At 44.3% G+C, this 15,728-nt stretch overlaps 1 protein-coding gene across 1 annotated transcript; it reads right to left on the reverse strand.

Moving 5' to 3' along the window:
• Nucleotides 1-668: 668 nt before the first annotated feature.
• LOC135308333 (complex I assembly factor ACAD9, mitochondrial-like) lies at nucleotides 669-9,020 on the reverse strand. Its single transcript, XM_064433273.1, has 11 exons — nucleotides 8,978-9,020; nucleotides 8,725-8,819; nucleotides 7,168-7,261; nucleotides 5,731-5,832; nucleotides 5,456-5,562; nucleotides 4,643-4,743; nucleotides 3,904-3,982; nucleotides 2,782-2,997; nucleotides 2,216-2,353; nucleotides 1,402-1,474; nucleotides 669-951 (listed from the first exon to the last, which is right to left on the reverse strand). Exons 1-11 carry the CDS (start codon nucleotides 9,018-9,020, stop codon nucleotides 851-853), a joined length of 1,149 nt encoding a protein of 382 aa, XP_064289343.1. The 3' UTR covers nucleotides 669-850.
• Nucleotides 9,021-15,728: the final 6,708 nt, after the last annotated feature.

Below are 15,728 nucleotides of genomic sequence, written 5' to 3' on the forward strand. Positions count from 1 at the left end.
TTTTACAGTAACTGGCTTCAGTTCTTTCCTCTTGCCCCCAAAAACTGAGAATAAACCTGTTTAGCACCAATGTTTGGGCTCCTAAACAGAACTGTTCTCATTCTACGAGTGTCACAGACACATTTTATGAAAAATCCTTTTTCCAGGGTCTTTTCTCCTGTGAAGCTGGGAAGCTTCAGCTTCTCCATGTTTTGTTGCTTTGGAATGTGCTTTGGAGAATTGTTACCCAGCATGTGAAATTGTTTTTACTTGATGAGCAATGACAGCCACCTGTGTTAAAGCTGTGAACAGTCACAAGATTTGTTATTCATTCCTTTGCTTTCCCTTCCAGCTTTTTGATGAATTCTTTCTCTCTATTTAGTATAGTTGTAGTGTAGTACTTTAATATAATATCCTCATATATCAGCCTTCTGAAACATGGAGTCAAGATTCTCATCTCTTCCCTCATCCTGGAATCCTCAAACACAGGTATACCCAAGTCTTTCAGGCTTGCTCAGTGAATGAGCAGCTGGTTGAAGTACAAAAATACTGAGAAACCCCACAGTCCCTTCCTAGGAAGAAACATCTCCCCATCTAAACCTCACCTGTCTTTATCCAGTTACAGGGGAAACAGACATATATATATATATATATATATATATGTATGTCTGTAATAAAATAACTTCAGCTTTAAATGAAATCTCTGTATTTATCCTTTTCCTATGAAATTTTGGTTAGAAAGAAGTTTTATTTTACACAGTTACATTTAGTAAAGACATTAAATAACAGATGCTTTTAAGATGCCAAATACTGGAACTGCAGCAAATTCCTCCCTGACTGACATTCATGAGTGCCTGCTCTCAGGGAGGAATCAGAAGGTCCTGTCCAGAGGGTGAGAGCAGATGTATGCCCTCTTCTCCAGGATCTGCTTTGCAGCTTTTTTAATGGAATCATCCAGGTTTTCATCAGCATCTGTGGAGAAAGAGAGAAAAGTCAACTAAGGGACCACAAAGAGCTGTTGTAAATTTCTTTCAAGAAGTGTTTTTGAACACAAATGCAAGAGTGTGAGGGCCAGGAAGAAACTGAACATTCTCTATTGAAAAAGATTGGTTATTACAGACTGAGCTTCAGAGACCCAATGCCCAGCTGGTCAGTACTTCCCAAAGAGTCCAAATCCCTCATTTCTATCAGCTACTTGTCAGAAGTATATACATGAAATGTAGATATTATATTCCTCAATAAGGAACGCTGGCAGTTGGCTTTAGCTATGAAGTGAAGAGACTCTTTTCAACAGGTTCCAGCTCTGCTGCTTGTTTCAATTAAAAGCGGAGCCAAACTCTTTTGTTGGTCACATCAAACTCACCTTTTTTTGATTACAGTCTGAAAGACAGAAGAGCGTAAGAACTATTTTATAGTACTTACATTTTTCTAATTGAGCCATGGCATAATTATTCTTGAAATAGGCTTCTGTGCAGAAGATATTTGTAAGAAGCACCTGGAAAAGGAGTAAAACTGAGTTTAAAAATAGTGAATGAATTTCATAACAAAAACCATGTAGTAAGAATACAGTAATTGAAACATCTCAAAGCTCTTTGATGATGGTGCCCTGAACCCCAGTCATGTGCAGTGCAGCCTCAGCTGTCCCTTTGAGGCCAGAGAACTGCCAAGGCTCAGGGCTGGGATGAGCCTTCGCCCAAAAGCTACTCCAAGACTGATTGGGAATCAATCCAGAGCAGGGCTCACACAAAGAGCAAAGTCTCAAGGCCAAAGCCAAACCTTCATCACGTTGGATTTGTTTTCACACTGATCTGGAGCAAATTTTTCTTGTGCTGCAACACCACTGTTACCATGAAACTTTACATGAGCTACTAAATAAGCACTGTCCTGTCCTGACCTGAGCTGTGCTGCCCAAATACTGTTGTGCTTATGTGTTTTTATTAATGATTATATGGAAAGAGCTTGGGAAGAACTGCATGGTGTTAACAGATTTGAGAGAACGTGCAGAGTTGTGGTGAGGTTCTAAATGTCTGTGTATGTGTTAAAGAAGTATTTTAAACATGTTGAAAGTGTGCAGCTCAACAAGCAGAGCCCCTGAGAGGCTCCTGCACTCTGGCAGGTTTAGCCACGTTCTGCTGCACTTTTATGGGAGAGTTTGCTGTAATTCCCCAGAGATGCAGCCTGCCTGCTGCCAGGAGCACAGCCTGAGTGGGAATGGTTGGTGCTGAGGGACACTCACCTCGTGGTCATGGTTCCTGAGCCCGATGCTGATGGAGCGGCTGGCCCGGGAGATGGCTGCAGTCATTGCATACAAATTAATCACCACATCTGCCACTCTCTTCAGCACCAGCTGCTCATCCACTATTGTCTGGGAGAGAGAAAATCATTATCTGCTTGTGGTTTGCCAATTTAAAACTTTAACCAAATATCACTGTCCATACTTCATGTTTAGGTCCAGCTTTATTTCGCATAAACCGGTTCTAGCCTAGGTCAGAAATTATCATTGTTAGTTTTGGGTTTACTAAGCTGCACCTTTTAAATTCTACTTGTAAAATTGTAATATTGATGTGTGCCTTAAACCACTTTGTTAAATGCCTGTAGCAGCAGGATTTGTGCTTACACAAGAAGAAAACAACCAATTCACTGAGGGTGCTGGTACTTTGGTTTTGGTTCTAACAATGTAACTTGCCCATTACACTGAGTACCTAATGTCAGCAAAAGAAACATGAAACTTATACTGTAACATGGAATACGTATTGATTTGCCCCTGAATTCAGATGATCCAACCAAAATAAAACCTTAAACTATGAAAACAAGTTCTGCTAACAGTTTTAGGTGGCTCTTACTGTTGGAGCCTCGAATGCCCAGTTTATCCTCGGGTTTCCCATGGGTGACGCCCCCGAAGTCCCGCTCCACGATGAAAGCAGTGATTTTATCCTTCACCTGCCCGTCCTTGTCCACAATCTCTGTCCTGGCAAACACTGTGAAAATACTGGCCAGGCCACCATTGGAGATCCAGACCTGTTTTGAGAGAGGGAAGATGTGTAAGAAAGGTAAATGTGCTGATTTTGTGGGCACAGCCCTCCAGGGTTTTGTAACAGGCTGGGAAAAGAACAGAGTGCTGAAAAATTGCTGTTCCTTCCCTTCAGTTCTAATGAGGGTCTGCTCCCAGGGTGAGCACATTTCTGAGGAGAGCTGACCACATGTGCTCAGTTTAGAGCAACTTTAAAACCAGAATGTAGTATCAATATGCATTAAATTAAAATCCACAGTGCATTTCCACAAAAGCTGGTCCATCCTGCTGCTGCTGGCACCTGAGAGATACAGGGGCAATGCAGACTGGACAAACCCTGTGGCCAAAAATTAACTCTGATGAGAAATTCTCTGATCAGCCTCTCCCCCAGGGTGGGTCTCTTCACACCACAAATGGATCAACAACTACAGACCAAGTCTGCAACGCATCCAATACTGCTGAAACCAGGACATCTCTGATTTCTTCAAGACTGGCTTTTGTCACGGTTTCTTTTAACAGAAAGGTTCCAGGCAGACCTATTTCTAATTAAATATCAAGTTGTATTTTAAAATCTAGCCTGCAGAATGAAGAGATGTCAAATACAGGTTCAGGTTTCCTTTTACCTAAGCTGTCATGGAAGGGGCTGATTTACTAAGAAACCAACCCGCCCTGAAGCTGAACACACAAATGGCCAACAGAGAAAGAACCCAGGGTAGTTTTCCATTTTCCTTACCAGGAGTTTAATGCAGTAATTCTCTAACAATAATTTTCTAGTCCCTTTGTGCCTAATCTTTTTGACAGGGTCATTCTCCTCTAGCTTGGAAACCTCCCAGTTCCAGACTGATGCAAAAGACAAGAACACTTCCTACATTTGTAAGAAACCCCTTTCCTGTTCCCAGTCTGTGAGTAGGTACCTTGGAGCCATTTAACAGGAAGTGTTTCCCATCTTCACTCAGGGTTGCCCTTGTCTGGATGGATGCAGCATCACTCCCACTAGAAAACAAACAAGTTACTAATGTTTAAAGAAGTAAACACGCTTTAAAAAAACAAAACTGCATATTCCCCCTCTTCCTATTCTGTAAAAAGGAGGGGGTCTCAAATAGCAGTATATAAATTTTAGCTTTTAACTAACAAGGAAGCTCACTAGATTGAACAGTTCTAAAAGTTACCTGAGGGGACATTTCTTCTCATTACCATGTTATCAGGATTATAACCTGACCAGACTGTGTAGAATGCCACAAAAGCAACATTTTGGAGCTACACTTTGAGCTATGTGAACACACAATGAGCCTCTCACTTAAGTGACAACAAAAATTCTTCCTTTTAGTTTTGGTAGCTCCTTCAAAACAGGCTTTTATATTTTGAATAAGAACTGAAAGCATCCCAGAACAGTCACAGCACATTATTTCTGACGTAGCACAAAGCATCCTTTCAAGTAAATGAATTCCTGGGATGAGAACAAGAATCAAGGATTTCATGGACACTGCCAAAAGCAGCATGTTGGGGAAAGAGTAATTGGAGTGTTCCTTGAAATACCAAAACTAAGCCACAGATGTATATACTGAAGCCATGGGCCCCAGATAAAGAAGCCTGAAGGTATGAAGCAATGCAGCTAAGGCAGTGAGCCCCTGTGGGGCTGTGGGGCAGCAGCACCTGCCGGGCTCGGTGAGGCAGAAGGCAGCAATGTGCTCCCCCGAGGCCAGGCGGGGCAGGTACTTGGCCTTCTGCTCCTCGGTGCCAGCAATGAGGATCCCCTGCAGAAACAAGCACAGGAAACTTTGCAGCATCACCCTGTGGGAAAAGAGAGGGAGCTGACAAGCTCCAGCATGTTTAGAAAGCTTCATCTGCAAGTTTTATGGCATAGCAAGAGACAGTTTAATCAACAAGACTGTATTATTTGTCAGTCATTAAAATATTTTTTCATTAGCATTCTCTGCTCAATTCCACAAGGAATCTTCTCTTGCTATAACAAACTGAGTGTGGTTTCAAGCTTCTTTCTGCCATCCACCCAGCACTAAAAAGGTAAATACCTATGGCTATATTCAAGTTCAAAACTGACACACTTTCTCTCAGATGAGTTATCTCCTCTAGGCCCCCCAACATGCAGCCCCAGCCAGCCAAAGTTCCTCTTTTCTGAATTCTTTCCTTCCTCATCACCTGAGCCCCCCTGATACTGTTTCAATTCTATTTATTCTAGGTACTTTAGACAAGTTTAGCCAATTTAAAAAAAACCAACTTGGACTCATTCACCTAAGAACAATTATCCTAATAGTAACTTCCTTGTGTACTTCCTATGCAGCCTTTCTGTCTCACACTGAACCAGTGGCAGAGGCTGCTGCAGACACCAACAACCTGATTTATGCTTTGCCAGTAATTCTGATTTGCTCCCCCTAAGCCCCACATTTTTCACTTCACCTTTTCCATGCAATCTGTGCAGAAGCCCTGGCCCCAGAGCAGCAGCATTACCTTCAGCCCAATGGCCTGGTGAGCTGCCAGGGTCACTGCAATGGAGCCATCCAGGGAGCTGATTTCTCCCAGACGTGCATACATGGTGTTTGACAGGCCCAGCCCACCTGGAACAGGCACCAGGTTTTATTTCAGTACATTTTTTGTGCCACTTCCCCGCTCCCCCAAAAATCCATTTCAAGTACAGAAATACAGGAATGTAGCAGCTTTAACTGGAGAGGTACAAAAGCGGCACAAAATGCACCCCTAGATGTTCTTCTGTGGCATTTACTCACCATATTCCTCTGGAATCTGCATGCCAAAGAGACCCAGGTCCTTCAGTCCTTGTAAGGTTTCGGGTGGGATTTTTGCATCTTGATCGATTTTCTTCGAGTCCACTACAAATAGAGAATTTTTTCTCATTTAACACTGTGTTTCTCAGTGCCCAGAGCAGCTGGGAGGCTACAGGATTCCCCCACCAGGGCCACAGTCACTCATGACCCTTCTCATTCCCAGCTTCACAAGAATTTCTTCTTTCTAGCTTCAGCCTGACCATCCTGTTTGTCCTCATGACATATTCAGGAAAAAGACTTGGAAATGGGAAAAATACAGCATTTATTTCATTTTCTCAAACATTTCTACTGGTTCTGCATGCCAGCAGATTCCAAGACTGGAATAAGCAAAGTATTTTCAGGATTTTCTATCTGAACTAAGTCTAGGTCGTGAATACAAGAAAAAAAAAAGTACATAAATGAGGAAATTAGAAAATCTTGTTCTTAGGAGATTTTAAGATTCTTGGGGGATTAAGAGAGCTGTTCTGTACCATGGCAGTGAAAACAAACAGGAATCATACTTTCTCCAGACTCCATAATTTGACCCTTTTATTCCTTCCCTAAACATCAGGCTGTTTACTCCATGAACCATGTTCCCCCCCACAGAGCAAAGAGTTAAAAAATGTAATTTGAATAAATCCTTTATTTACTGTCAGTGAGCAACACTACAATTTTACAGTTAAAATCACCTGGATCTTGCCAATTGTGATGTGTGACAATCACTGGCTTCTCCAAACTCCTACAGAGTTTGGAAAACCTCTGTCAATGGGAAGGCTGACACAGTGCTGTTTAACTGCCCCAGAAATTGCTGTCTGTGCAAACCACTATTCTGCAATTGCTCTGGAATTGGCTTATCCAAGGCAGCACGAATGGAAGAACACCCTGCAATGCTCTCTGGAATGCAGACGGGTAATAAGGCCTTTCCCAAATGGAATTATTACTCTAATACTGAAAAAACAGAAATGCTTTTGATTTTTCATAACTCCTCAACGAGCCAGCATTTCTGAGTATCTCTGCTGCATTTTGCCACGGTCAGTTTTAGCAGAGTAGGACAGCTATAAAGTTCTAGGAACTAGAACTAGGAAAAAAAAATCACAATGTATGAAGTAGTTAGAAGCACAATTCAGCTGAGCTAAAACCAATTTCAAATCCTATCTTTATCCCAGAATTCTTTTACATCCTTGGTTTTTCCCCTGTTTTGGAGATTTAATTCTTCTGATCAGCACCCAAATACTTCCCAAAAAAGCCACAAATGGACATGCTACAGAATCAGCATCACTGTGTGAGCAGCAATAAATGCATAAACTAAATTAAATGTTTGAAACACCTTATGGAACTGCTATAGTGAAATAATTTTGTAATCACTAAATCACTTGCATGGATAAAACCACAATAATATACCTTCTTCATTGAAGAACTTTTCAACAGGTCCCACAAACTGGTTGATTTCTGCCAGTTCTTCATTGCTAATTTCTGGGTAAGGAAAAACTTCTTCCTAAAATAGGAGAATAGGAGAATTATTTAATAATTTTTAATACACGAACCATGCAGTTAAAATAAAAATCATGGGAGATATGCCTTGCAAAGACTCTAAAACACTGTGCAAATTAAGAATTGTGGAAAATGTCCCGAAACAGAAATAGGGCTCCACAGGACCCAACTTTATTTCACATCAAAACCAGACCAGAGGGTGTTAACTGAACAACAGAAACATGAGGGAGAAATCAAGAGATCTTTTAAGAACCACGAGGATGCAAAAGTTCTTCATCACCCATGAGTTTTAACCCTATTCAGGGACTGATAAAAATGAGTTTGATGTTTCCAAAGCTCAGCCCATGAGCACTGTCCCTTGCGAACACCCAGCACATTTCACCTGCTAATGCCTCGAGGACAAAGGTGAGTGAGCCCCACCACTCCTTATCATCCCCAGGGTGTTCTGGCCATGAACTGGAAGCAGCACAGCCTGACAGGTTGGAATTGGTAAAAAATACAAACAAGGAACACAAGGAGTGGGAGGCTACGTGAGAAGAACACTTCTGATTTTTACTGCCTTTCCCCTTTTAAACAGAAGAATTTATCTCTGTCCACACAAATCTGTTCATGGTACTCTGAGCAATATATCAGCATCAAAAATTCAGGACCTGTGAAATGTTAGAGGTTTTCAGAAAGCTGCTGTGTTGAAACTTGAGGGAAGAAACACCCGAGACACATCTGTAGAGGGGTTTAACACAGTGGAGCCTGAGTGCTGCCTGTTTTAACACCTTATCTGACAAGCTCTGTTGAAAGAGACTTTATTGCTCAACTCATTTCAGTGGATTTGAATTATTCCTTCTTTCCGTTTACTTCACCCTGCAATCTCTGATAAATGCACACTCTAAGCCCTGCAGTAACAAACTCTGCTTAATACAGCGTTCCATCTCAGATTTTAACTTCTTTGTCCAGTGGCATCTCAAGGCACCACAAGAACACCAATCTTTCCTACCAAAACTGTAGGCAGAGATTTACATGAAGCCTCCATCCTTGAAGAACAACCAGAGGACGAAGCGATCCAAGTTCAGCGGCATGCCCAGAGGGGGAGCACGGCGACAGGCAGCGCCCAGGGGACCCGCGGGGCTGGCAGGCACAGGGGCTCTCGGCGTTGTTTGGGTCACTCTGAGCCCCATCGCCTGTTCTGTGTGCAAAGGCTCCCTTCAGTTACCCGGCTGCAGCTGAGGGACACACAGAGCCAGGGCAGGGAGCTCCGCAGGGCTGGACCCGGGGGCTGCGGGGCAGCCGGGCCGGGCCGGGCCCTGCCGAGGGCTCACAGCAACGCCCGCAGCCCGGGCTGGGATGAGCAGCTGGGAAAGGCCCTGGCGCTGCTGCGGACGAGCCCCCGGTGCGTGCCAGCCCCGCTGTCCGCCGGTGAAAGGGCAGCGACCCCCGGGCGCGGCCGGCCCCCACCGCCACCCGCGGACCCACCTTGCGCAGCGTGCCGAGGAACAGCTCCTTGGCGAAGGCGCGGCGGGGCGCGGCCGTGCGCAGGCCGCGGGGCCGGCCCGGGGCTGGGGCTGGAGCTGGGGCCGGGACCGGGCGGAGCGCAGGGCCCGCAGCAGCAGCAGCACCGCGCTCATGGCCGCGCTCGGCGCTCCGCTGACGGCACCGCCGAGCACCCGGCCCCGCCGGGGCGGGGCACGGCCCGCAGCCCCACAGCCCCGCGGCCTCACCGCCTCACGGGGCGGCGCTTCGCTCGCAGGAGCCGCGGGGATGTGCTCCATCTGGGTGACCTGCGGCGGGCACGGCCCCACAGCCCCGCGGCGCTTCGCTCGCAGGGCCCGCAGTAACGCCGCTCACGGCTTCCTCACGGCTTCCTCACGGCTTCCCTGGTGCCCTCCCCTCCCCGGCCCGGCAGCTCTTGCCCGAGCCGCACGGTCCCGCCGAGAAGCAGCTCTTGGTGCAGCCTTTGAATCGCCCTCATGAAGCGAAAGCCGCGGCGCAGGCCAGCCCGCGAGCAGCACCGCAGGCAGGGATCGCTGCTTCCCCTCCTGGAGCTGCGGGACACGCTGGGCTGCAGCGTGGAAATCGCCCCCGAATCTCCCAAATCCAAGCCTAACTCCCCCTGCTCCGTGTGTCGGGAGCCGGGGCAGGATGGTGTGAGCAGCTCCAACCTCCCCTGAGCGGCCCCGCACTCCTGCAGCCCTTCCCGCACATAAACAAGTGTCAAAGACCTGTCTGCTCGCTGTGCCCTGCGAGAGCGCTGCCCTGCACCGAGCATCCCCCTCCTCCTTCACTTTCCCTGCCATCCCTCTGGCAGCAGGTTTTGTCTTTTTTTAAAAAACCCAGGTGCCAAACCTGTGTGAAATTACTGATATTCACTGAAATCTGGCTGAGAAGCACTCAGTGCTCCCCTTCTGTACGGGAGGTCACGGTCAGTTTTGTGGCACCAGCACCCCACAGCCGCTGCCTCACCTGCAGGTGGCTGGGGCTGCTCACCGACACAGAAGGGCTGTTAAAGGCGTGTTGAGCTTCATTTACTCAAGGGTAGAATTAATTTGTTTGAACTATTTATTTCAGATAAAATAATCCCTTTAAAGGCTGCTGCTACTCTGTCATTTTAGGCATGTCCATGTCCACCTGCCTTCACTTTGCTTTGGTCTGTGTGGAACTGCAGAATGTGACAAAATGGCATTTGCAAAAAGAACAAGTAAACACAGGCTTAATGAACTCACTTATTTTGCTTCCTGTACTTATGACTCATAAAATGAAAATCCTTTAATGTTGTAACACAAATAAATTGCCATGTTGGTTGCCTCTCGACTGTACTGCAAGTAGGGAACAAGAAGGGCTGAGAGTGAGGGATCAGGAAAAGGTAAGGATGTGCTCAGCTCTGATTAAGTAACATTATCCTGCTTCTTTTGGTTTTGAAAGGTGGAAAAGCAAGAGGTGATGTCTAATGCTCCCGGGCAGCAAACAATGGGTGGGGAACGCTGAGCGGGGTGCAGCACTTGGCAGTCTTTGGGGTGCAGTGATGAGGTGCCAGTGCTTGATGGTATGGATAGAAGGGGACACGCCTCAGCCTTGTGACACGTGGGGTTAATGGGGCAGAGCCACACCATGTCCCTCTGAGGGGACCTGGGTGGCACTGCCACAGCAGTGTCACATCCCAGCTCTGGGCAGGAGAGGTAAAAAATGATTAAAAAATTAGTTTTTTATCTTCCTGGGCAGGAGAGGTGCAGGTCCCACAACACCTGCCAGACCGAATATCAGGAATGAAAGGGTTAAACTGAGGCCACCCTCTCCTGAGACAAGTCAGGCAGGTTCTGGTGATGTAGGGGTGATGTGGCAGCTTGAAAGAAAGGATAAACAGAGCGTGGTACAAACTGCTTGAAGAAAATGATCCAAAGAGTGAAAACAAGGCTGGGCAGTTGGGAAGCACAGGGAAAAGATGCCTCATCATGAAGTTCACAAGAACTGAGGCAGCAGCCAGCACACCCCACCCTGTGTGTTCACTCAGCAAGCATGAGGATGGCATTGTGGGGATATCCTGAATAAATAAACACCTGGGGTTTTCCAGTCACAGGGGGTGATATCACACCCACAGCACGAAACTGCAGGTGGACCATCACTGGCACAGAGAATGCTCTGTCCCTGCGCTGGCACCAGTGGTGCCACACCACAGATCTTCTCCCATCCAGTGCTGTGTGTAACCGCAGCTGAAATCACACTGCTGGCAGCTGCAGTTCTCTGCAGAATCCCTCCACCCTGACCTGACACATCTTCAAACTGCCTTGCACAGAACTGCACCATCTACTAAAAAAAAAGTTAAAACAGTATTTTTCTCTTTTGCTTCAGCAATATGCCCAACCTTTTCCTTTCCCCACTTTTATTTATGACTCCTCTCTGCTGTCTCTGCCACTGAGGTATTCATCCACGTGTTCCCATCATTTCAGGTTCCCTTCCTGGGCCATCCAATCCCTCAGCTGTTACAGCTCCTCATAACCCACATTTTGTGAACAACCACAACTCCCACAGTGATGTCCATTTCAGCCCATTCCACACAGAAGCGGAAAAATTTCTTCCTGAGAAGGAATTAATGCAAGAGAAGTGGAGATCAGTAAATGACTACAATAAAAATACCCTTCAGCTTTCCTTTTTATTCTTCCATATTTTTCCAGCAGCTGCTTAAAAACTGGTATTCAGCAATAAAATTACCTGATAACATTTAGGTCTTTGAGACATAGATATTTTATTTACTGAAAAAGTGTTACTAAACCACTTTACAAAAACATTCACCAGGCTTTGCAGCACTTCCAGGAAAATGCATACAATTCCTCCTCTCTTTATGCAATCATTGTTTGCTCCTGTTCAAGCTGACAGATGGTATGAAAGTTTTGCACTTGACATCCATAATTGTCTTTCCCACAGGCGTGTGCTCATCGATGATGTGCTCATTGCATCACCTCCTGACTTGGAACATTTTTTTAAAAAGCTGTTTCACATATGAAATCCTGGGAAAGGTGAGGGCAGGAACGGGTATTTCCACTTTTGCTCCTGGTTGTGGGCTGTGCAAGTGATGTGATGTGTTTGAAACCCAGATGTTAACATGGTCACTGTATAAATACATCAATAAATTCGTCCAGGCTCTTGTCCATTCACACTGACTGGACTGTGGCCATCTAAGAAACCACCTGAAAAATAAAGACACATTCTGTTAGTCAAAGGGACTCTCACAACGTCAGGTGGCACTTGCAGGGAAATTGTCCATCAGCTCTGCCATGTTAGATTAAAAGGAAGCACTAAATTGCCTCATGTTTTGAAGTATTTTATATTTTATTTCACGCTATAATTTTTTTTAACAGCCAAATAAGATTTAGTTTCTCAAGCAAGGGAAAATGTGCCGGAGAGTGTATTGAAATCAAGTTTCTGGCTCAGCGAGGGGAGGTGACCTGAGCTCAGTGCAGGAAAGAAGCTGTTGCTGTGGGACTGCACCCAAGGAGCTGTGGGCCAGCCTGGAGAGTGCTGCCTTTATGTCACACACAGGGGACAGTGATGAGTGAGAGGCCAAGGCTGGCTATAAAAAGACCTTGCAGCAACTGGTTAAAGCACATCTTGGCACTATTAATGGATACAGAAGGGACATGGGTCAAGAAGCTCTTTGCCAAAATAACCTTCATTGCACTGTAATGTCAGAGACAAGGGAAGAGCTCCATGAACTCAAGAACATTTCATTAATAATTATTAGTACAATATTAATAAACTATTATTTACATTATTTATATCAAATAATTTAAGTATTTCTATTAAATAATTTATTTATATATTTATGTTAAATATTTCTATTATTAATTTAATTTATTATTTATTTATTAGTTCAATGAGGCATCTGTTTCTCCCTTTTCTCATCTGGGAAGAGAAACAGATGACCCAAAATGCCAGTGCTTTTTCACCAGCTTTTTTTCAAAGGCATTTCAAATTCCTGCAGTCAGAGGAATTGCTGAGGACATGTCCCCTGTGGTTCACTACTAATATATAGACAGGTTGGGTTTGTGGGTTTTTTTTTTTGTTTTTGTTTTTGGTTTTTTTGTGGTTTTTTTTTTTGTTTTGTTTTGTTTTTGTTTTGTTTTGTTTTGTTTGTTTTTTGTTGTTGTTGTTGTTATTGTTTGTTTGGGTTTTTTGTGGGTTTTTTTGCATGAAGCTATGCTGGCAGTCTGGAAATTTGTGAGGAGGGTAATGGAATATTGCAACAGCCCAGGAAACTGCATATTGTACTAGTAGAAAAAAAATAGGAAGAGCAGAAACAAAGTTTCCTCCTCCTTTAGGCACAAAATACACAAACAAAAGATTTTGAAAATGTACAGATTGGCATAGCAGAGGAGTTAGCACATAATCAAGGACATTTTTAAAACCTGCTGAAATGCCATGAAAATTCAGGGCTATAAACACGTGGGATGCTCCAAGTCTGAATTGGAATATTCAGCACATTCGTCACTGGGCTGGAAAATGTTGCTGCTCTTCCAATTTCAGGGGTTGAAGGACAACAGAAGCATCTCAAACTCTGCTGATTGCAGGGGTGTGTTTGGTTGGTTGGTTTTTTGGGGTTTGGTTGGGGTTTTTTTGGATGTTATTTTTAATTACAGCAGAGTCATTTTTTGGAGCCTGGTGTAAGGGCTGAGGCAGAATCAGAGACACGAGACTACCAGAAAGATGGCAAGGACAATATACAGGATGAATCATTAAATAAAAATGTTCTTCCTTGTTGGAGATGGGCATAAAGAAATATTAGCCAGCAAGTGAAGGAATATCAGCCAAGAGAACACGGGGAGCTGGTGGAGGGGGAAGATGCTCAGGGGGTGGGCACCTCCCTTCAGGGCCCCACACTCAGCTGAGCTCTGCTCCTATAAAAAATCACTACAAAGTCAGACTGGCAATGGTTAAATGAACTAATTTCCAGCCTTGGTTCACTCTGATCCCACTGCTGAGTCACAGAACTCCTGCACGGTCCCTGCTTCTCCCACTTCCCTGGACACTCACCCAGGGCCCATCTCCTCATCAGAAACCAGGCACTGTGCTGTGGCAGAGCTGAGAAACTGCAGAGAAAAGACATTTCCATCATGCCCTCCTAATATTTAATTTGCCTTGGAATGAATTTCCTCTGCTCATCTTGTTAAAGACAGATTATTTTTGCTTTGCTCATTACACAGACCTGTCTAAAGCACTGTGTCCAAGGATGAAAAATAAATGAAAGCTCCAGTGGTGCCGTTACCCAGCAGAGCTGATGGATTGCACTCTCCTGTGGCTGCTTTCAGCTGCTGTGTCTCGTGAACCATGCTGCTAATTTCACATCTCAGTTACTGCAAAAATGCTAAATAAAGGTTTTGTTGTTGTTTTTTTTTTTCCATTTTATCCCTAAAAATGTGTGATTATTCACATGGCAAAAATGATAAATCTAAAGATTTGAAAAAGTGAAGAAGTGATGGCTTCAAGTCAGCATCATGCACACACAACTTTCATTTAAGTCTTGCTTAGCTGAGGAAGTACTTCCAGCAGAAATATTAATTTAAGATTTTCCTAACTTTCATGACCAGCCTCATCCTGAAGTTGATTTACTTTTGCTGAGTAATACAGGATTTGTCTTTAATTCTTGAAATAATAGGAAACAGAAAGAAGGCTTACTTAAAAAAACTACACCTAAAATGAATTTTTTGTGTGGTTCAGATATTTCTATTAAATTGGTTGTGCTATGTTCCCTTCCAGGAATTTTACATCAACAAAATATGGCACCAAAATCACTAAGCAGGGTAAAAATCCAGAAAGATTCCTTTGGAAAAGGTGTATTTAATGCAGCTGTAACACAGGGTGGAGATGAATAAAACACTACACAACTATTAAAATAAATATATGCTAAAATACCATACCTGTTTTTATGAAACTCTGAATGAAAATCAATCATTAAGGCCAACTGGAAAAAAACAAAGTTAAATAGAATTCATTGATTGTTAAGTCAACAAAAATCTGAAGAAAGATACAGATAAAACATTTGAAGATCTTAATTTTGTTTTTCTGTCCTTTTAATCTTGCATTTCTTTATTTCAACCAAAAAAAAAAAAAAAGGCAAAAATTCTTGGGAAAGAACCTGTTTTTAAAAAGTTGCTATCTAGAAGAGCTTGAGAAGTTGTTTATTGGATGACGACTCATTCCCACAATCTGTGAGTGCACTGCCACGTGCAAACCTCTTGTCTTCTCAAAATCTGCTAAAGTTCTACAAATCCTAATTTCTAAACCAGGAATAGAAGCATCAGTGAAGAACAGCTCTGCAAATTCTTCTACTTCCACTAGAGGATGTTTCACTGATCACCTTCAAAGGGCTCCCACACCTCAGAGTGGCACAGAGGATGATGGTAAGTGGGAACTTACCTACCAAAAAAAAAAAATTGATGAAGATGTGCATCCTGAAATTACAGCCCTCCAGAAAGAGGTCATAGTTGACTATTCCCACAAAATAATTCAAGAATGTCCTAAAATTTGTAGAAAACAGAAGCAAACATAGTGTTTAGTTTAACTGACAGCTGAGCATTAGCTTGGCCAGGCTTTCCAGAACACACTACAATCTCCTGGAAAGGCTGGAAATGCACCAAGTTCAGGGCACAATGGACTATCCACTGGTGATTATCAAAGTGTAACTGCAATTCAAACACTGGGAAGGTCACGTGTGGCAAAGGATCCTTCAGGGCTGGAAACTGAGACACACAAACAGAGGACAAGGAGTAACTGGGCAGTACTTACTCGGTGCTGGGCTGAGGGGTCCGGGGCTCCCTGCCCGTGGCCACGAGGCACTGCCAGCTCCTGGGGGTTCCACGGAGCAGCCCAGGACTTGACCCTGGAAAGGACAAACGGGGCCCTGCCCAGGCAGGGCACAAGGAGCTCCTGAGGCTGCGTGGGGTCAGCTGGACACACAGCCCCTGGGACAGAAGGTCTCAAAGCTGCCA

This window comes from Passer domesticus, chromosome 9, assembly GCF_036417665.1.
Source record: "Passer domesticus isolate bPasDom1 chromosome 9, bPasDom1.hap1, whole genome shotgun sequence".
NCBI classification, from domain to species: Eukaryota; Metazoa; Chordata; class Aves; order Passeriformes; family Passeridae; genus Passer; species Passer domesticus.

Bases quoted from the DNA above. Each gene is read 5' to 3' on its own strand.
- LOC135308333 (XM_064433273.1), bottom strand. From the start codon at position 9,020: ATGGAGCACATCCCCGCGGCTCCTGCGAGCGAAGCGCCGCCCC. The intron at 4,744-5,455 runs GTAATGCTGCTG...TTGTTTCTGCAG, and splicing joins ACCAGGCCATTGGGCTGAAG to GGGATCCTCATTGCTGGCAC. The intron at 2,998-3,903 runs GTACCTACTCAC...CTCTCAAAACAG, and splicing joins TCCTGTTAAATGGCTCCAAG to GTCTGGATCTCCAATGGTGG.